This window comes from Jaminaea rosea (assembly GCF_003144245.1).
Source record: "Jaminaea rosea strain MCA 5214 unplaced genomic scaffold BDZ90scaffold_14, whole genome shotgun sequence".
Taxonomy (NCBI): domain Eukaryota; kingdom Fungi; phylum Basidiomycota; class Exobasidiomycetes; order Microstromatales; genus Jaminaea; species Jaminaea rosea.
The window spans coordinates 66,090-85,941 of record NW_020289988.1 but is presented as its reverse complement, the minus strand read 5'-3'; the positions used below and the strand labels follow the sequence as shown (position 1 = coordinate 85,941).

The following is a 19,852-nucleotide window of genomic DNA, read 5'->3' as shown; positions in this document are numbered from 1 at the left end:
CATGTAGCAACCTGACGACCGTGCCCTATGACGGGCTTCTCCTCGCAGCGGTATGTGTATGTGCCGTTCTGCGGAAAACAGAGACATTGAGCTGGCCTGAAGCGTGCGCAACGGCTCCTCTCGCCTGCCTACTCACATGGTGCTCCTCAACGGGATAAGCGTCGCAGAAGTCGATCCAGCCATGCGGTCCTGGATCGTGCGTACCCAAGTCCCATGTGCAGACTCGATGCTCCGCCAGCGTGGATCGCGGTAGCAGGAGAAGTGTGGTGAGCAGTGCTTGTATGAGCGTGAAGGTCAGCCGCTTGATGACCATTGCGCAGTGGCGCCGACAACAGACGTGACAGTCGAGGAGGAACGGGTGGGTGCGCAAGAGCGATAGAGAGGATTGCGTTGGCTCATGGAGAGCAACGTGGAAAAGGTCCATCACTGCTCGGCATCTAGCGGAGCAACTGTGAGGGCACTCGGATTGCTTAGGTGAGAGGCTTGAGAGGATAGCGACTAGGCCGGTGAGAGAAACGTCTCCTGAGCGTCAGTGTGAACGGAGCGTCGCCGCAGGACGGACGAGATTGAAAGCATCAGCGGCACTATAGGCCACTGTTACATTGTACACGACGACAATTGAAGATGCTCTCCGAGGGCTGAGGGTATTCAGCGACGGCAATTGTTGTGGGACGGAGGTCGGCGAGGTATGGTCGCCACGGCTCACCGGGCAACCGAGGCGGTCTCATCGCATCAAGGGAGAGCGAGGTAGCGTCGCGGCTAGTCCCGATAGCAGCTTATCTGATCTTCCACGCCGTGGGAGATTCAAATAGGCCTGCTCCCTTGACGCTTTCCTCTCCATGCCAGTAACTTCAAGCCCGCCCACCATGCTTTGGACCCCTCACCATCTCCTCGTTGCACCTGCGCTATTCCTTCTTGCAGCGCAGCTTGCCCCGCAGCTGGCACTCGCCGATCACCATGTTTGTAGCTGGAAAGAAGGTCTCAACTCTCCATTCGAGTATGGCTATGACCGCTCCTGCATGGCGTATGTGGCCAAGACTGCTTCGGGATACGCAGATTACCGCTGTGCCAAGGAGTGGCCTACGACCTACGGTATATTGGTGGCAGACTTCAACGTACTCAGCCCAGGTCGCCTCGAGTTTGGTGAGTTGGCGTGAGGCGCGAGATTTACACCCACGCTGAAGCATGATGACATCTATTCTGTGCACATGCTGGCTGCCAGCTGCTGCTTGCGGTGAGAATGGTTACGCGCTGACGAAATGGGTGTCTCCGAGCTGCACATGGATACATAGCATGGCTATGTGCCTGGGCCGTGGGGATCCTCATCGGCCTGTCAAAGAGATCAACTGTTTCTACATGGCTCGCGCAGACGATTGTGCGTGCTCATCGTTGATGGGTCTGTTAGAGTAGTATTGACCGCACGTTGCTTCCGTTGGATCATGCAGGCGAATGGCCCGCCATGTTCACGAACGACAGTATCCCCGACATGGTCGATATCTGGTATCTACCCTATCCGGAGAAGCGCGAGCTCCGACTCGGCGCCGATGATTAGCTCAGTGGACAACGACCAGAGTGGGGGAAGCTGCGGGACGTCAGCAATGGGGTCAGGCGGAGCTGACGATGGGCTTGACGCTGGGCTCGAGGGTCGTCGGTGTGTCTGCACGATGCGAAGTGTGACTCTCCCTCTTGCGTCAGCAGACTCTGATGAAGGCAGCACCTCCTGAGAATGATCATTCCATTCATATTGATGGTGGAGAGTTGCAGCAGCGATAAGAGCATCCAGCGTGACTCGGACGTGAAAATGAGTGGTGGTGACCGACGATGTCCTCAGCGGCTCGCAACAACGTCGCTCCGGCGCAATTGCCTCATCCGATATCCCAAGATGAACCGATACGGTCGTCGAGGATGAGACCAGCTCTGTCTGGCTATAAGATCGCTCCTTGTCCGTCTAGCAGCGCAAGTCAACGCGACACCGCGACATGTTTTCCATTCTGCAAGCGCTTCCTGCTGTGGCGTTTCCGACTGCGGCGCTCTTCGTCACTCTGTTTCCCCACCTCTCCCGTGCTGATCACTTTCAATGCAGCTGGCTCGAGGGCTTCAACTCGCCATTTGACTACGGATACGAGCGACTGTGCATCGCGGACGTTTCCAAGTCTCTGACAGGCAATGCAGACTATCGATGCGCCAAGGAGTGGGGCAATCTGTACGGACAGATGGTTGCTGAATTCAACATCCTGCGCCCAGGTCGTCTGGAGTTCAGTGAGCCACGATTTCAGGCATGACACTATCGCTGCGGCTGCGCTCGGGTTGACTGACATGTCTCTGCTCGCTCATTGCGCCACGGGCTGCGCAGCTACTGCCTGCGGCGGAGGAGGATATGCAGTCGACGAATCCATGGACCCGAATTGCAAGGCCATCGACACTATAGCGGTCTGCCTGGGACGCGGAGATCCTCATCGACCTCTTCATGAGATAAAGTGTTTCTTTATGGCTCGCAAAGATGACTGTACGTATTGGGCTAGCAGGGCGACAGGCTGGGAGCTGAAGCAATGCCGGGGGCGCTGGAGCTGATCGGGCTTTGCTCTCCTCTTCGCGCAGGCGAGTGGCCCACCGACTTCACCAACGAGACCATTCCCGACCTAGTCGATATCTGGTTCAAGCCCCTCCCAGAGAGACGCGCGTTCGAATACGACGGCGATGACTACGTGTAGTCTAGCAGGCGAGTATTCCATGTCGATTCGGTCAAACATACCTGTGACCAACGTCCGTAACTCTCAACGTCAATCCAAACCTCTCCGACTCGATCAAGGCTAGGAAGGCGCCCTTCTCTTGCTCTGTCCCGTCACACCTTCACAGCTTTGACTTGATTGCCGGCGGGTCGAACCACCGGGGCTTGCGTTTCTGGCAAAGCGCAAGACGTAGCGCAAGTCAGCTGTTGTCATCGTCGAGAATGCCCGCGCGTCATCGCTGTCGAACGCACCTCCTTGAAAGCCGTCAACCCCTCACTGATGTTCTTGCCCGCATACAAAGCCCTACTCGCAATCCCCCCCGCACTCTTGTACACACTCTCATCCACGCCATCCCTCGCGAGTCGCATCGCTCGCTTAGTGACCTGCACCGCCTCTGGCGAGTTGTCTACGATGAGCTGGGCGTACTCCAGCGCCTTTTCCAGCGCACAAGCTTGCCCGTCCTCTGGCGTGGCAGCCTTGTCAACGTCGACAAGAGCATTTATGAAGCCAAAGCGCTCATACCCTTCTTGTGCGCTGATGATGCGTCCTGTGAGCAACATCTCTGCCGCCAGCTGCGGGCCTGCGATGCTCATCAAACGAGGGATGCCGCCCTGAGCCGCAACTACAGAGCGACAGACTTCAGGCAGCGAGAAGCGTGCCCTTGACGTGGCAACGACGATGTCCATGTTGACGACAATTTCCATTCCACCGCCCATAGCCAACCCATCCACAGCCACGATCATAGGCTTGTTACTTTTGCGCGTGCTCAATCCGCCAAAGCCGCCCAAATCCTTCATGCGATGAAGCATAGCCGCATTATCCTTCTCATGCTGCAGAGGAACATTTCCCGTCGCCCTGCTCCTCTGCGCAGAGAGCTTAGGCTTCTCAAGCCACTCCTTGAGGTCTTGACCTGCGCAGAAGGCTTTGCCGCTGCCGGAGAGGACGAGAACCCACAGGCTGGTGTTGGCCTCGAACCACTTGAGAGTGGCGCGCAAATCCTTTTCGAGAGAGTCGGTCATGCTGTTCATGGCTTGAGGGCGATTGAGGGTGAGATGAAGGACATGCGGAATCGGCTGGGACAGGAGGAGGTGTGGGCCGACCTTGGGAGGGTCTCGCGGCGGTGGTGGTGTGCGAGGCATGATGGAAGGACAAGCTTGAGTGAGGGAGGAATAGAGCGTTGTAGAGCTTCGTAGGAAAGGAAAAGGTGGCTCGACCGTTATACAAGACCGCCGGTCAGGAGGAGGCTCTCGACTGCCGGCAGCGAAAACCGGACGAAAGAGAGCCAAGATGCTCGCTCTTGAGCCGGACGGACGCCACTTGCTTTCCACTCGCCCGAAAGTCCGGAAGGACGGGCGTGTGACCCGCGCACGAGCCATGCAGGGATGAGAGAGGCTACGATGGCACGTCATGACGATTCGAGATGAGGCTGAATGCATATGGTACAGGTTGACAAAGGAAACAAAGATTGGCTCTTCCGTGAACAAAACAACTGGAGCACGACCGCTACTCGTAGTCCATCTCCATCTCTTCGTTGCTCGGGGGGAGAGCGGCAGCCGCTCCTGTGAAGATGGGCGAGAAGGGCACGTCTGGCGACGCGGTACCGAAGGCGAAAAGGGATTGGTGATTGTGACTGCCTGCTGCTGTTGGCGTCGAGTGGCCTGTCGAGAGGGGTGTCGCCGTCGCAGATGAAGAGTTGGACGAAGCGTTGGGCGTCGAGGCGATGTGACCTCGCGACTCTGCTCTCTGCTGCATCAATTGTTCCGGGCTCTTCCAGAGTACCAGAGCGCCTTCACTTCCCTGAGCAGTATCTCTGTCTGGCACGCCGCGACGACGACTCATGTCCCCACCCACGAGCAGCGCCTGGGAGTGTGCTTCGAGCTTGGCGAGTAGCTCCGGGTTCACCTCCAAGCAAGGCTCCGCTCCCTCGCCCTCTTGCATCGCTACCGGATCTTTGGCAGCTTTGAAGCGTTCGACCTCTTCCGCTTCCTGACGAGTGATGGGAATTGTAGCCTTTGACCCTCGGCGTGGAGGGCTCGAGGGCTGTGGAGGAACGTACGCGTTTGCATCCTCATCGTCGTCGTCGAGGCTGGCCACGTAAGTGCGGTAGCGGTCAATTTCCCACGTAGAACCGGCAGGTGCGGTTGCAGTCGTCGGTGTGGTTGGCGGAGCACCCCACGACGAGCTCGAGTCGGGAAGGCAGGGTGTAGTGGGCGGCGCAGCATCGTGATCGTCCGCCGGATCCTTGCTGCCGTCTAGGTCAAGCATCATCGGCGCGATGGACATGCTTGCAAAGCGGCCAACGTCACTCGAGTCAAGGTGAGGACGTTTGCGTGGGTGACCACCAATTGTTTCAGAGGACGACGATCCCTGCTCGATAGGCTCCTCGTCGTCATCGGAATCGCTGTCATTGCCCGTTCCTGCCGCTGCGTGTGGCTGCGATACGGCTGATTGCGCTGACGCTCGTCTACAAGTTGCCCTTGAGCGCCGCCGCTTGTGAAGATGGCTGCCATTCAATGCGAAAGAACTCGCAGAAGTGGGGAGCGATTGGCTGAAGCCAAGCTGTGCTGGCGTCATTGCGACTTGAGAATCGATTTAGCTGCGTACGCGTGCTGAATGGAATCGAGAACAGCTGAGGTGTCAAGTCGGCCGCACTTTCGTAGGCGATGCTAGCAGCACATTGCAATGATGAAGATGAAGATGAAGATGATGAGCGGGCCAGCCGTCGTTGCTGTTGGATGATAGCAATGACAGCGAGCGAAGCTGCGCGAAGCACGGCAAGCCGCTACAGAATTCAAGTCGAGCCGCCGTCGGCCGTTTCGATTTGGGCGGCAAGTTTCCTCTCGCGCTCAGAGCTCCACTGCTCTTGCCGACCATGCGCTCAGCCCGCCACGCCCACGCACGCCACGTGCTCGACTACCTTACCGCCCCACCAGGCTCACCGCCGCGATAACAGCGATCAAAAGGTCCAAGGATGGTTCGACTAAGCCGCCGCCATGGTCGTATCTCTACGCTCGTGTCGTCTCGTCCTGCCTTGCTGCTCGGACGATATAATCGGCGATCTCCCGTGCGAAGGGCAGCAGAGTAAAGCCGCGAAGCTGTTGGATGGGGGCGGATGACGACAAAGCGGTGCTGGCTGCGTGCATGAGGCGAGCGCCAAGCATTCGGTCGTCGACGTCGTCTTCGTCGAGTAGCGCGGACTTAGCAACGCAGATTGGCTCCTCAACTGCCTGGACCCTTGATGTCCCGATCACGCAGAGGCACAAGATGAGACGACAGCAGCAACGAGAGCATCAGCGTCAGCTAGAGTAGACCAGGCTGGGCATCAGCGCGGCCACAGCCTCACTTGGAGCTAGCACGCCAAGGAGGGGGCCCCCCACACACCTATTAAAGGCGTGGCAGTCGTACCCTTCATAGAATGATCCCGTCTTGACCACCTTCATCGCATAGCATTCACTAGCATCACACTCGCTCTCAAGTCGCTTTCTGTAGCCAACGCATGGAACCTCCCCCCACCTCTCTGCCATCGAATGCCAGTGCCAACACAACCCCAGGCGCAGGCGCTCTCAGCTCGAGCCCAAGTGGCGAAGACGAAGCCAAACCCCCTGATAGTGGCTTAATCAATCGACAACGCTCAGAGACACTCACATCGACGGCACCCAGCTCCATCAGCTCCGTCAGCACATCAATTCGCGATGACCCCGCCCTCACGGCAGCCATCGCCGCCGCCCGGCATGACCCCCTCGCCGTGGCAAGCCTCGTTGCAGTGCGAGGGCATATCATGACCGGCGAGCTACTACTTCAAGTGCTCAACTCTACTACCACCGGTCTCACATCGACCGACGCCACTGAGCGTCAGACGCTTCACGGCGCCAATGTTGTCACGGAGCAGAAACCTACGTCTGCCTTGACCATCTTCATCCGACAGGTGGCAAACTGCCTCACCGTCGTGCTCCTCGCAGCCATGGCGCTCAGCTTCGGCGTGCAGGACTGGGTTGAAGGTGGCGTCGTACTCGCCGTCATTGTGACCAACATCGTCATCGGCTTCACGCAAGAGTGGAAAGCAGAGCGTACCATGGCATCACTGCGAGATCTCTCATCGCCCACGGCTTCCGTCTACCGCGATGGCGAGCTGCGTGTCACCCCCTCCGCTCAGCTTGTACCAGGCGATGTCATTGCATTCCGGACGGGTGATGTCCTACCCGCAGACGTTCGCCTCCTCGCGCACACCAACCTCGAGACGTCCGAAGCCGCTCTGACGGGCGAATCGCTGCCCGTAGCCAAGACGCTCGACACTATTTTCGACCCCAACTTGGCCCTCGGTGCCGCGGACCGCATCAACCTCGCCTACTCCTCGACCGTCGTCACCAAGGGTCGCGGCACGGGCATCGTCATCGCCACCGGCCGCCAGACTCAGATTGGCAAGATCGCAGAGGAGATGGCTTCGCGCCAAGCCAACAACAAGGGCGGCTTCTGGTCCAAGGTTTGGGACAAGACGGCTACGCTGCTTGGTCTTCGCCACGGCACTCCTCTGCAAATCAAGCTCAACAAGTTCGCCTATATTCTGCTCGGCCTCGCGGTCCTCTGCGCCATCATCGTCTTCTCCGTCGCCGAATTCGAGCTCGACTCAGACATCTTGCTCTACGCCATCGCGCTAGGCATCGGTGTCATTCCAGAGTCGCTCATCCCGGTCCTCACCATCACCTTCTCCGTCGGCGCCAAGCGCATGGCAGAGTCTGGCGTCGTGGTGCGCAGGATTGAAGCCCTCGAAGCGTTGGGCGGCGTCACGAACATCTGTAGTGACAAGACTGGTACGCTTACTCAGGGCAAGATGGTCGTGCGCAAGCTCTGGCTTGAGGATGGAGCAGAGTATCAAGTCGAGGAGGCCGCTACCGCATTTGAGCCCGTAGGCAGGATTGCGGAGGTGGGCACCGAGAAGTACTGCGACAACGGCTCGCTACCTGATGACGTCCGCAAGCTAGCAACGGCCGCCTCACTCTGCAACATCGCCGAGCTTATGCCACCCGACGCCGAACGCACAGGCTGGTCAGCTCGCGGCGACCCTACGGAAATCGCCCTCCTTGTCATGGCTACCAAGCTCGGTCTGGGTCGCCCCAAGCTTCTCGGCCAAGACGTGCCCAACAGCGAGAAGAAGACGCCCGAGGGATACCAGCTCGTCGTTGAGTATCCCTTTGACAGCGACGTCAAGCTTATGACTACCGTGTACACCAGTCCGGATGGCGAGAAGGAACAGGCCCTCATGAAGGGAGCTGTCGAGCGTGTGCTTGCGCGCTGTGACAGCGACCTGACCGAGGAGCGACGCCAGCGTATTACGGCTCAAGCCGAGCGTCTTGCAGGGCAAGGGCTGCGAGTCCTTGCTTTCGCTTCGCGGAATTTGCTTCAACCCGCCGCCACGCTCACCCGCGCCACGGTGGAATGCGACATGACCTTCCTTGGTCTCTGCGCCCTGTACGACCCTCCACGCCCTACCTCCCTCCCTGCGGTACTCGCCTGCAAGAAGGCTGGCATCACGGTCTCCATGCTCACAGGTGACCACGCAGCCACAGCTCGCGCCATCGCTCGCGAGGTTGGCATCCTACCGCAGGACCATTCGGAGGGCAAAGGAGCAGTCATGACCGCCCAGGAGTTTGAGGCCCTTTCCGAATCCGAGGTCGACGCCCTTCCCACGCTACCTCTCGTCATCGCCCGCTGCTCTCCAAGCACCAAGGTACGCATGGTTCAAGCCGGCCGTCGTCGCGGCCTCTACATTGCTATGACTGGTGACGGAGTCAACGACGCACCCGCCCTCAAGCAAGCTCCCATCGGTATTGCCATGGGCGAAACCGGTACTGACGTAGCCAAAGCTGCGGCGGACATGGTATTGACGGACGACTGTTTTGAGTCTATCGTTCAAGCCGTTCGCGAGGGGCGTACCATCTTCGACAACATTCAACGCTTCATCATAGCTCTCCTCGTCGCTAATGTGGGCGAGGTTATCCTTCTCCTTGTTGGATTGGCGTTCCAAGACCGAACCGGGGAAAGCGTCTTTGCGCTCACCGCGGTGGAAATCTTGTGGGCCAACATGGTCACCGCATCACTACCTGCTGTCGGACTGGGAATGGAGGTGCCTAGCGCTGAGATCATGGAGCGTCCACCTGTCGATGGCAAAGCTGGCGTCTTCTCCAAGCTGGTCGTGGTCGACATGCTCGTGTACGGCTTCACCATGGGCTGGACCTGCCTCGTCGTTTTCGTCGTCATGATATACGCGGTGGGCGGTGGCGACCTCGGAGTGGAGTGCAACGGCTCCAACGGCGGTCCGGCATGCGATGTTGTGTTCCAAGCTCGCTCCGCGGTCTTCACGGCTCTCATCCTCCAGAACTTGATCGTCGCCTGGGCCATGCACTCGCTGGAGGGTACACTTCTCTCATGGAAGGCCATCAAGCACGTAGCAAGGAACAAAATCCTCTTTTGGTCGGTCCTCTTCGGTGTAGCCACCATCCCTCTCTGCCTCTACGTACCGCGTTTCAACTCGGACGTCTTCCATCATGGCGCTCTCCGTGGCGTAGGGTGGGGCGTCGCTCTCGCTGCCACGGTTGTCTTTACGCTCAGCGTGGAAGGATGGAAGTGGCTCGCGAGGAGGGGCGGATGGCCCTGGCTCACCGCCATCACGGGCGGCACGGCACGTCCACGCGTCAAAGACTCGCAGGACAAGGGCATTGAGGAGAAGGCTTAGCCATTGTCACCAGAACACCCTCGAGATCACATCGTCCTCGCAAACCTCTACCCAACATTGTAAATCTTCTCCCCTCTTCCCCTCATCTCCTGTAAATCTCTCGTCGCCACTCCTCGCTCTCGCACTCAATCGCTCCTCATGCCCTCACAATCATCCTGATAGTCCTCGTCGTCGCCAAGTCCCTCCGAATCAAAGAAGTGATGCTGCTCTTGCTCTGCAGTCGTCTTGTGTGTATCTTGTCCGACGTCAGCAATTGCGGCTGCGACACTGCCGGAGCGAGTTGTGCTGCCGTCAGGATAGTCGTCGAACGTCTCGAATCGCCCCTGATTGCCGGTATCCTTCGCGCCTTCCCCTTGTTCGCTACTGGCAGCGCCGGCCTGCCCGCCAAGGAGCACCTCCCGCTTGTAGATCTCGACGTCTGCCTCCGAGTACAACGGACGAGGTGCCGCGTCTCCTTGTCTACGGGCGATCCCACCTAGCTGTGGAGCAAAAGGCGAACTCCATGGGCTGCGAGGCTTCAGTAGTGTGGAGAAGTGCTCAGAAGCAGACGTGGGAGTTGTTGGCGTTGTCTTGCCAGTTGAGTCCGAGAGCAAAGAAGAGGAGCCAGAAAGCAGCTGCTGAAGCCCGTCCGCCGAGTTGGAGGGATCCATTGGCGTAAGAAAGGAATGTCCGGGCGAAGCAGATGAGGCAGTAAGAACGTCGCTGAGGAACTGTGGCGAGTCGGCGAAGCTGACACTCTTGGTCGGACGGGCTAATTCAATGGCATGGAGGTGACTGTTCGTGGTAGCGACCTTGGCGGTCTGCACATCATCCTCTTGGTAAGAAAGACCGTCCTTGCGCAGAGGCGACCAAGGGCGGAGCATTTCAGGCGCGGTCGGGGGGCGAGAAGACGTCAATTCTTGCTGGGCAAGCAACGTAGTCTCTTCGCCGTCGGCGTAGTGGTGCGAAGCAAGTGCAAACTCGTCGCTGGCATAACCCGCATTAAGGTCCTCCTCCGCATAGTCAATCGGACGAACATTCGGTGCTCGAGCGAGCGTGAGGTGGCGCAGATCTGCCAGACCTGGCTCGGAGAATGGCTTGCTGCTCGTGCTGCTGTTGATGCTTTGCGTTGGGGAGCTGGCGTACACTGCGCTCAATTGTTCTTGCTCCTCAGATGTAGGTCCCCATTCTGAAGCTTGAGCAACATTAGACTGAGGTGACTGGGAATGAATGAGGTCACGCATCCAAGGAGGGGGCTGCGAGGCGGATGAGGGAGAGCTGGAGTTGAGCTATGCTGGTGTTGCAACTGAGCGAGGTGCTCACCTGCTGTGTGGCTAGCTCAAGATGAGTTGTGGAGTCTAGGGAGGGGCGAGATGCTGCGCGATGGCGTATTCTCGGTCAGCTATGACACTCGGCACCTGGGGCAGCTTCGCCGGCTCACCTGATGACGATGCGTCAATGATCGCACTGGCGTTGGTGATCACGCGCGGCACGCCAGCCTTCCTACGGTAGCGTGCCAGTGCCGCAGGAACCGAGCCGACGCCGACATTACTGGTCACCCGCCTCAGAGAGGAAGCTGAGTGCGAGCGCTGAGCAGCAAAATGGTCGCCCAGGCCACTCGTGGCTGCATAGCTTCTGGCGGCGGATGCTTCGACCGTCTGCGTGAGGTGTGCGGGAAGGGTAAGGCGCTTCGATGTGGTGGACGTGGCGTTACGCAGAGTAGAATCTTGCGACGAGGGAAGAAAGGCGACGCAGTCAAGTCAGCAGGCAAGACGCGCGCAAGTTGGAGGACCAGCTCAATGCCTTGGACGACTCGTTGGCAGCATTCACCACTCTCTTCGCCGGGCAGAGTCTCTCTAGAAGCGTACACGGGGCAGAATGTAGCCACGGCTGGTCAGAGACTGCCACACGGTACCCTATATGCTACTGCCGCGACTACTGCTGCGCGACACGGACGGCCTGAACACGGCGGTATGCGACTGGGATCGATCGGACGAGAAGGATTGCTTTGAAGACTTGGCGCTCTTCTTTCTTGCGTAGCGAGCAGGCGGGCGAGCCTTCTTTGCGCTGCTACCACTGGCGCTCGCAGCTCTCGCCATGGTCAACGAGTCGTGAATTCAGTGGGTGCGATTAGTTGCTGAGCCGTGTTTCCGTCGTGCAGTGGAGCGTTGAGCAGCCTTGGCGAGGCGTCGACGCCGGGCTGACGAATGATGCGGCGGACAGAGATGGAGTGGAGGCAGGCGGAAGAGGCAATGTGGGCACTGGAGCAGAGGCGCGGCGGCTCCAACGGATCGCCTCCTGATCCTTGATTTCGCTCGGCCTCAGCCATCCACTCACCGATCCACTCCATCCGTCTTGTCCTCCTTCCTTTGCCATCCACATAACCAACTTACCCCATCAACACTCGCTCGCTAGCTGCCATGGCGTCGACCGAGTACCTCAAAGCGTCTGCGCACCTGCTACCCACTCTCAAGTCGTTTCTGCCCACGCTGCAGAGCTTCTTCACCTCTCACTCCCCTCTCAGCCCGCAGTCCTGGCTCACTTACTACGCAACCGTTGACCCACTGCACACGGCCATCGTACTCTGTACCATCTCCTCTACCGCCGTCTATGTCGCCCAGCAGATCACAGGCAACGCGTCGCAGGTGGACCGCATCTGGACGTTTGCGCCGGTCTGGTACGGTGCTCACTTCACGCTGCAGCCGGTGATCGCCGCCAAGCTCATTGCGAGCGGATTGGCAAAGGGGACTCTCAAGGGCGCAGCCAGTGACCCTGTAGCTGCCCTCAGCTTCTGGGGAAAGAAGCTCGCCGGCAACTCCAACGTCACCGCTCAGCTGCAGCCTCGTCTTGCACTGATGCTGGCACTGCAGCTTCTCTGGTCGTCACGTCTCACCTTCAACGCCTGGCGCCGAGGCTTCTTCAAGGTCGGCGAAGAGGACTATCGCTGGCCCGAGCTGCGGAAGGGCATGCCCCGCTGGCAGTGGGAGCTCTTCGCCTTCTTCTTCATTGCGATTATTCAGAACATCCTGCTGGCTATCACCGCCCTCCCGCAGTATATGCTCCTCTCCACCACATTCAGCGCTCGTGGCGTCCTCGCCTCAAGCCCGACACTGCAGCTCACCACGGCCGATCTGATCCTTGCAGCAGTCTTCCTCGTCAACTTGGGCTTCGAGTTCCTTGCTGACCACCAACAACAAGTTTACCAGAACTGGAAGCGTGGCTACAAGGCTAGCCTCTTTGGGCTGCCTCAGAAGCGCGAAGGCAAGGACAACAGTCAGGCAACGAAGGACGAGGCAGTCACTTTTGGCTACAGCGACGGCGCGCAGCTCTTCACCGAGGCCGACAGGAAGCGTGGCTTCGTCACCAAGGGGCTTTGGGCATGGTCGCGCCACCCCAACTTTGCCTGCGAACAATGCGTCTGGTGGCTGCTCTACCTCTTTGTGGCCATTACATTTTACCCTTCCCTCTTCACCTCTTCGCACCACACGGCGCGTGAGATGCTCAAGCTGGGTCACGCTCTGGTTCTCAACTACGCGCTCATCTCACCCGTGGCCATGAGTGGCTTGTTTGCCGCCTCGACTGACTACACGGAGAAGATGTCGGCCAAGAAGTACCCGCTGTACAAGAGCTACAAGAGGGCCGTTGCGCCTTTCAACCCGTTGGAGACAATCCTGAGAAAGGTGTGGTTCCGCGTCGTCGTGGGAGAGGAGGAGAGGAAGAAGGTATATGACGAGGTGTGGGGTGGAAATGCGGCGGGGAGCAAGACGAAGTAGGTGCTAGCGTAGGTGGGTCGGGGAAGAAAGAGATACCCTAGAGAGGGAGGATACGACTGGAGGGGAGGGAGCAGGGCGAAGGCGACGATGATATCGATAAACAGCGTTCGAAGAATGAGTCCTCTCATTGAGCGGTGCTCTTCGCATTCTATCTATTCAAAATGGCATCAATGTGACCACTTCACCTCTTCTCATCTTGTGTTGATCGCGTCGCGTCAAGCATACCTTCGTTGCATTGCGACGACCAACTTTCTCAGTTGTGAGACACAAAGGCGACGTCGGTCGGTCCCGAGGAGGGCGGACAGGCGGAGCGGACTCGAGGCGGGACTCGACTCGCCTCGTCCTTGGGCCGTGGGCGGCACGGCGGGTGGCGGTCACTCGACCGCACACCTCGGACTTGGGATCTTACTGCATCACCCCACCTTCATCTTTCTTCGAACAACACAAGCTCGACAAAGATGGTACGTATTCAAGACGAGAAGAGATGACAATCGCGGGCATTGCAGGAGGAGGCGCTGTGCCGTCGGGAAGATGAGTGATGCAAGCAGCCGCGGGTAGCAGGGTTGCTTGAGATTAGGGAAGGACATCGAGGACGTTGCAGTCGATGCCGTCTTCGTGGGCCTTTGTGGCCGTCCTGGGGTCGAAAGAAGGGCTATGGAAGTAGCTCGGGCTGCCTTCGATGCCTTGAGCTGGTGGTTATCACCCCATGGCCGCTCTGGACGGCCGCGGCGAGGAGCATGACAGCTCATTTCGTCCGGGGGAAGGGTAGTCTGCCGAAGGATCGTGCTTGCACGCTAGAGATACTCTGGGTTCTGCCCGGCCTTTCAGCACGTCTGCTCTGGGCATCGCAGAGCATCTCAGCTCACGATGTCGCTGGCTTGGTCAACCTACAAAGGCGAACAGGACGTCGTGCCCTTTCCCCTGCTCTCCCCACTCATCTCGATTCCCACTTGCTGACTCACTTCATCTTCCCTCGCACAGACTCTTGCCGTCGACCTCCTCAACCCTTCTACTGAGCAGCAAGCTCAATGCCACAAGCTTAAGCGATTGGTACAGAGCCCCAACTCGGTGCGTGCAGCGTTGTCCTGCCGCCAAGACGTTCCCCAGTCCTGACACCGAACCTATCCATCTTGTCGCCTCCAGTACTTCATGGACGTCAAGTGCCCCGGCTGCTTCGCCATCACCACGGTCTTTTCGCACGCTCACAGCGTCGTCATGTGCGGGTCGTGCTCGCAGGTCCTCGCCCAGCCCACGGGTGGTAAGGCCAGGCTGACTGAGGGATGCTCCTTCCGTCGCAAGGTGAGCTAATGGCGAAACCCGGCGGCGCGGCGGCGCGGGGTGATAGTGCAAGGAGAGTAGTGGACAGGAGGCTGACCAGGCGAGAGTGTGGATGCTGCTTCATCGCTATCAGGCGTAAGGGATGTAGCTTCTCGTCGTGGTATTCAAAAAGGTTGCGAAGACGGGGTCGAGGATGTGCTTGTATGCGGGCGTGCAAGGCGCCGAAGTAATCACTATGACTCCGTAGCACCGTCGTCTTGACCGCAGGCAGCGATTGTGTCGTGTGATTGGCTGTATGCTCTCGTATTGATCATCATGCTTCTAGCGCCCGCCTGGAGCCCTTTGCTCTCACTGGCTGAGCGGGTTGAGGAGCGGCCGAGAGGGCGGGCGGACAGACGAAGTGTCGGCCTGATCTGAGCGCAACTTTGCCTTCGTTCCAGCAAGACCAACGCTCAACGCTCAACGCTCAGCGCTGACTCTGGCACCTCGATGCCTCGCTCCCACGCAACAACATGACAGAAGCAGCGTTATCGACATCGCAACCTCAGCTCAGCTCGATCCTTTCTTCCTACAAATCATTGGACCTCCCTTCCCTCCAATCGCACCTCACGCAGCTCGTCACCCCGCTCACTAGCCTGCAGACGTCTTCATTGCAATCGCGCAAGAAGCTCGCAGAGGAGACGCGCAGCTGGAAGAAGCTCGACACCGATGCGGCAAAGATTGATGGATTCAAGCCGCTTCTGAAGCTTTACCAGGGGGAAGTCGATGAATTGACAAAGAGGGCACGAGAGGCCGAGGGAGGAGTGACGAGGGTCGAGGAGAGGTTGAGGGGCATCGAGGATCCCGCTAATGTCGTCGAGAAATTGATCGTGAGTGGCATCAACCATCAAATCAAGACGCGAGAACAGTAGGCGCTGACCAATGCCACCCTTTTCACCTTGGCAGGACCAATTCGCCAACCACCCAGACCTCGCTGCGCTGCGCAGCCAAGTCGCCTCGCTACGCACCGAGAATGCCTCCCTTCAATCACGCCTTACCTCGCTACCCCAACTCGAGGAAGAGCGCTCCCGACTCACATCACGCGTCTTGTCACTCGACCACCGCCTCGAGGAGCAGCGCAGCGCAGTAGAAGCAGAGACGGCTGCCCGCTTTTCGGAACGACTGGACAACGCAAAAGCGCGGGAGGTGGAGCTGGAGAAGCAGCTCGAGGGGTTGCGGGCGAGCCATGAAGCTGCGCAGAAACGGCTCTTGGCGAGCGCAACAGACTATGTAGCGGCTGCGGCAGCTCCGAGCGGTGGTGCATCGGCAGCAGAGGTGGAGATGCTGTCCGCTGACTTGCAGAGAGCCCAGCAGCGTGTGGCTGCGGTCGAGAGACGCAATGAGCAGCTGAGAGAAGAGGTGGAGAAGGTCAAGGCTGGGGACGCCGATGACAAGAGGGTTGCCGACCTGGAGCGCAGATTGAGTGAGGAGCAAGAGGGGAGGGCGAGGCTGCAGGCTGAGCTTGATGGGGCCGCAGAGAAGGAGCGTGCATCGCTGGCGTCGGCGGAGGAGGGGCTTGGCCAGGTTCGACGTACCCTCAAGGAGCGCAACGACGAGTTGGCCACGCTTCGCCAGAAGCTCGACAGCATGGCAGACTATGGCGAGATCAAGCGCGAGCTCGAAATAATGCGGCTCGTGGAGTTCAGCAGCGGTTTGGACGAGGAGGAGGACGACAATTCCGCCGTCAGGAGTAAGGCGAAACCCCTCGAGGCGCTCCTCATGGAGAAGAACAAGAAGCTTCAAGACGACCTGGCAACTCTCCGCGTTAAGCACCACGAGCTTGAGCAGGGAAGCGCAACCTCGACCAGCGAGGTACCGAACCTGCGTGAGGAGGTCAAGAGGTTGACAGCGCTCAATGAGAGATTGGAGGCGGACCTGATGGCGGTGGGCGGTGCGAGTGAGAGCAAGTCGGCGGCTGCTCCTCAGAAGCCGGCGGGCAGCAAAACGCAGAGCGCTGAGGAAATGTTGGAGGAGATGGGGCGTATCGAGAAGGGGGAGCTTGACTTCAAGGCGGGCAAAGCCGCCCAGCCTCAAGCGAACGGCAGCACGGCAGCGACGACGAGCGCATCCTCGTCAGCACCAGCCCGCAACGTCGTCTCGACATCGACACCGGCCTCCTCGTCATCGTCGGAAAGTGTTCTACCCATCATCGTCTCACAGCGCGACCGTTTCCGCGCCCGTAACGCCGAGTTGGAGGAGGAGCTCCGCAAGCAATTCGACGTAGTAACACAACTGCGCAGCGATGTCAAGGGACTGCAGGCGGACAATCTCGCCCTCTACGAGAAGGTGCGCTACCTCCAAAGCTACGGCGGGAGTGGGTCAAGCGCCGCTTCCATGGTCACGGCCGTACCTGCAAGGACGGATGCGTCGGGCGCGTATCCGCCGCAAAGATCCTACCAACAGGAGCGAGGCGGCCTCATTCCATCTAGCATTGCGTCCGGCTCATCAACTCCGCACCCGGAAGACAAGTACCGTCGGCGCTACGAAGCTAGCATGAATCCATTCGAAGCGTTCCGCGGTCGAGAGCAACGTAGCGCTCTGGCGCGGCTGAACCCGCTGGAGAGGTTGCTACACGCTGCTGCTACCGTGCTGGTGAAAGATAGGAGAGCAAGAATCGCGGCAGTGCTCTACGCTGCTGGAATGCATCTGCTCATCTTCTTTGTCATGGTCGAGTACACGTTCAGCGGACATCAAGTCAGCGCGGCGGGGTATCACAATGCGATGTCAGGAGGGGGGCCGGCGCCTATGGAGCCTGTGCCAGGGAGACAATGACGAGTCGTACGTTGCAATGAATTAAATAGATCTCTACACGCTCTATTGCACGCCTACATTGGCCACTTCCCGCTCTTCACCTGCGCCCATACCACCACAACCCCGGCGGCCAGACTGAGCGGCATAGTCGCGGCGCTCCAGAGGAAGAAGTTGCTCGGCTTCACCGTGATGCCACCGTGTCGCAGGCTGCCCCTCCATAGCAGGCCAGCAAGGGAGGCAGCGAATGTGCCTCCCAGCGCACCGACGTTTGAGCCCAGTGCCAAAGAGTAGAGGGCCACGCGAGTGATTGACTCTGCCTCTCCAGTGGGCAGAGCAGGCAATTGGCCCTGGAAGGCCGCGTCCTGGAAAGAGCGCACAAGCAAGATGCACGCTCCAATGTTCGTCCCTCCAAAGCAGCACAGCACTACGCTCAGCATTCCAATAAAAAAGGCTGTGCCCAATTCTCCACCGGCGCATACTTTGCCCAGCCCGCGGGCCATGATGGTGATGAAGCCGACGTGAGCAAGCGATTCGTCGAGGATGAACATGCCGAAGGCGAAGGGGAGGAGGGGCAGGGGCAGACGGGCGCAGACGTGCGTGACGGTTGGCAGGACCCGGGCGATGCAGTGTGGCAGGGCCATGATGCGCTGGAGGACGTTTGGGCGCGGACGACCCCGTGATGGTGTGGTTGCTTCTTGCTCCTTTGCCACGGCCGCGACCTGCTCCAACTCGATAGCCTCGCACGGTCGCCCATCAGGCTCACATCGCCCCGCCTCTCGTCCGCCGGGGCAGTCGCCCTCCCTCTGTTTGCGCAACCTCTCTGCGCGCCAGTCCTTGACATCCTTGAAGAAGTCGCGTGCCAGGCACAAGAAGGCTCCAGGTAGAGAGACCTGATAGACTTTGACTGTTCCCAGCACCGATGTGCCTACCAGCACGCCCAGCGTGATAGCCATCACTGCCGAGCCCCAGATGGCGCCGAATGGATCGTTGAGGGCGGAGCGTGGGTTGACGTCAGGCGGGATCATGTACGGAGGCATGAAGACGATCTGACGCGCGGCGGGCGAGGGGGAATCATCGTCGCTGTCGCTGGCTTGCTCGCGATGACTGCGGGCTGCAACGCTCGCTGTGGCTGATGAGCGCCCTGCTGACGATGGACCGGCAGATGCGGAAGCTACACCTGTCTGGGCTTCTACGCCACGCTCCTCCTCCTCCTCGACCGGCGTGGCCTTGCCTCCTGCAACCTTTTTCAGCGACTCGACGTGGGACGTACGGCTCATCGTGGAGCGTCGGCGAGGTAAGCTTGGCAGCGCGACTCCAGGCTTGACGCGCGCACCCCCATTGGTCGTCATCGTGGGCTCTCGCAGCTTCTTGACAATCTTCTTGAAGGGATTGTCGCGTGGCTGACGATTGATGAAGAGGACGCGAATGCAGAAGATGGCGACCACTCCGCTCGCCACGGTAGGTAGAGCCATGAAAGCCGAGTACGTCGTAAACTTGATGCCGAAGCCCGTAGCGACGACTACGTTGGTCAGGTTCGAAGACACCAGCGTTGCACTCGCGATATTCGCCGCAGCAAATTGAGCCCAGATCCACGCATCTGGCGGTGAGATGCCTGCAATGCGCGTAAAGTAGACCAAGAAGCTCGTTCCCGACAACACGACGGCGTCATTCCCTACGAGTAGACCGAGGAAGAAGAAGAAGCCATAAAGGGAGTAGAAGAGCCGTGGCCCTGACCTGCCACCCGAAATGGAGACGTGAAAGGCCAAGAAGCGCAGCAGACCCGTAGTGTCGAGAGAGATGGCGATATATGCTAGGGAGAGGAAGAGCAGGAGCGTATCGTATGGCTCCACGTGACCGTCGCCTACGATTCCTAGCTTGATCTGCTCGCCGCCGATGGTCTTAGTCGCCAGGAGGAAAAGGATGCCCACGATTGGGGCATTCACGTGATTGAGATTCAGGTAGACGCGATCGCGACGAGTGCCGTGGTCGACGACCTGATGTTCAGACATGAGCGAGGCCGGGCGGCTCGGCGGATCAGGGCCTGCTGGAGGCGTAGCTGCGTTGTCCGTGACTGTATGCTGCTCTTGCTCATCATGCACTGGCGGATTGAGCTTTCGCCACTTGGCCCTTGTCCAGTCGCTCACGGCAAAGGGTACCGGTATGCGCAGAGGCTGGATGACGACGAACATGACGATGGCAAAGACGACGATGGCGAAGATGCCATGCCCGTTCAACGAGGCGCCTTGCCCAGCCGTGGGATTGGATGGCGCCCGGCGGACAATGGAGGCAGCTTGAGCGGCTTCCATGATAGCGCGGCGAGGAGCTACTTGGTGGTGATGATGAAAAGGAGGAAGAAAGCAAGACGCTCGTGCTCAGACGAGCCACCAGGTCACACGCCTGGACATCTTGGCAAAACGGTCGTTGCCTAGAAGATCACGGCGTGAGGATGCACGGCTGAGAGCTCAGATGCAGGTCCACGCTAAGGGCCCACGTTGCAATTCGCAATTCGTTTCCCTGGGCCAAGTCGCTCAGTCCCGAAGCCGCGAGCCAAATTGAGCTCCGGGCGACGCGAA

The 19,852-nt window shown here is 59.2% G+C and overlaps 10 protein-coding genes across 10 annotated transcripts; 6 read left to right on the top strand and 4 right to left on the bottom strand.

Moving 5' to 3' along the window:
- Positions 1-866: 866 nt before the first annotated feature.
- BDZ90DRAFT_262143 (hypothetical protein) lies at positions 867-1,552 on the top strand (the record flags this gene model as incomplete). Its single annotated transcript, XM_025508449.1, has 3 exons — positions 867-1,143; positions 1,223-1,375; positions 1,446-1,552. The coding sequence occupies 3 exons, from the start codon at positions 867-869 to the stop codon at positions 1,550-1,552; spliced, it is 537 nt and encodes a 178-aa protein (XP_025360106.1).
- A 1,298-nt stretch (positions 1,553-2,850) lies between these two features.
- On the bottom strand, positions 2,851-3,868 carry BDZ90DRAFT_223259 (ClpP/crotonase; the record flags this gene model as incomplete). Its single annotated transcript, XM_025504569.1, has 2 exons — positions 2,851-2,901; positions 2,981-3,868. The coding sequence occupies 2 exons, from the start codon at positions 3,866-3,868 to the stop codon at positions 2,851-2,853; spliced, it is 939 nt and encodes a 312-aa protein (XP_025360105.1).
- A 216-nt stretch (positions 3,869-4,084) lies between these two features.
- Positions 4,085-5,512, bottom strand: BDZ90DRAFT_66687 (hypothetical protein). The gene has a single exon (XM_025509763.1). The coding sequence runs from the start codon at positions 5,301-5,303 to the stop codon at positions 4,233-4,235; it is 1,071 nt and encodes a 356-aa protein (XP_025360104.1). The 5' UTR covers positions 5,304-5,512; the 3' UTR covers positions 4,085-4,232.
- Positions 5,513-6,507: 995 nt separating this feature from the next.
- Positions 6,508-9,459, top strand: BDZ90DRAFT_246970 (potassium/sodium eff; the record flags this gene model as incomplete). Its single annotated transcript, XM_025507582.1, has 1 exon — positions 6,508-9,459. One exon carries the CDS (start codon positions 6,508-6,510, stop codon positions 9,457-9,459), a length of 2,952 nt encoding a protein of 983 aa, XP_025360103.1.
- Positions 9,460-9,584: 125 nt separating this feature from the next.
- BDZ90DRAFT_262138 (hypothetical protein) lies at positions 9,585-11,537 on the bottom strand (the record flags this gene model as incomplete). The annotated part of the gene is made up of 4 exons (XM_025508448.1): positions 9,585-10,694; positions 10,762-10,814; positions 10,880-11,164; positions 11,366-11,537. The coding sequence occupies 4 exons, from the start codon at positions 11,535-11,537 to the stop codon at positions 9,585-9,587; spliced, it is 1,620 nt and encodes a 539-aa protein (XP_025360102.1).
- A 261-nt stretch (positions 11,538-11,798) lies between these two features.
- Positions 11,799-13,401, top strand: BDZ90DRAFT_233940 (DUF1295-domain-containing protein). Its single transcript, XM_025506829.1, has one exon. It carries the CDS (start codon positions 11,859-11,861, stop codon positions 13,209-13,211), a length of 1,353 nt encoding a protein of 450 aa, XP_025360101.1. The 5' UTR covers positions 11,799-11,858; the 3' UTR covers positions 13,212-13,401.
- Positions 13,402-13,637: 236 nt separating this feature from the next.
- Positions 13,638-14,710, top strand: BDZ90DRAFT_242959 (hypothetical protein). The gene is made up of 2 exons (XM_025507419.1): positions 13,638-14,279; positions 14,355-14,710. Exon 1 carries the CDS (start codon positions 13,949-13,951, stop codon positions 14,225-14,227), a length of 279 nt encoding a protein of 92 aa, XP_025360099.1. The 5' UTR covers positions 13,638-13,948; the 3' UTR covers positions 14,228-14,279; positions 14,355-14,710.
- BDZ90DRAFT_233939 (ribosomal protein S27e) lies at positions 14,354-14,710 on the top strand (the record flags this gene model as incomplete). Its single annotated transcript, XM_025506828.1, has 1 exon — positions 14,354-14,710. A coding segment is annotated over exon 1 (154 nt), but the record flags the coding sequence as incomplete, so codon positions are not given.
- A 291-nt stretch (positions 14,711-15,001) lies between these two features.
- Positions 15,002-17,300, top strand: BDZ90DRAFT_228251 (hypothetical protein; the record flags this gene model as incomplete). The annotated part of the gene is made up of 2 exons (XM_025504801.1): positions 15,002-15,358; positions 15,435-17,300. The coding sequence occupies 2 exons, from the start codon at positions 15,002-15,004 to the stop codon at positions 17,298-17,300; spliced, it is 2,223 nt and encodes a 740-aa protein (XP_025360098.1).
- Positions 17,292-19,732, bottom strand: BDZ90DRAFT_233936 (hypothetical protein). Its single transcript, XM_025506827.1, has one exon. It carries the CDS (start codon positions 19,583-19,585, stop codon positions 17,354-17,356), a length of 2,232 nt encoding a protein of 743 aa, XP_025360097.1. The 5' UTR covers positions 19,586-19,732; the 3' UTR covers positions 17,292-17,353.
- Between the last annotated feature and the right edge of the window lie 120 nt (positions 19,733-19,852).

What these genes read in the sequence shown, in the direction of transcription:
- BDZ90DRAFT_66687 (XM_025509763.1), bottom strand. Translation starts at nt 5,303, where the DNA reads ATGACGCCAGCACAGCTTGGCTTCAGCCAATCGCTCCCCACTTCTGCG.
- BDZ90DRAFT_233940 (XM_025506829.1), top strand. Translation starts at nt 11,859, where the DNA reads ATGGCGTCGACCGAGTACCTCAAAGCGTCTGCGCACCTGCTACCCACT.
- BDZ90DRAFT_242959 (XM_025507419.1), top strand. Translation starts at nt 13,949, where the DNA reads ATGACAGCTCATTTCGTCCGGGGGAAGGGTAGTCTGCCGAAGGATCGT.
- BDZ90DRAFT_233936 (XM_025506827.1), bottom strand. Translation starts at nt 19,585, where the DNA reads ATGGAAGCCGCTCAAGCTGCCTCCATTGTCCGCCGGGCGCCATCCAAT.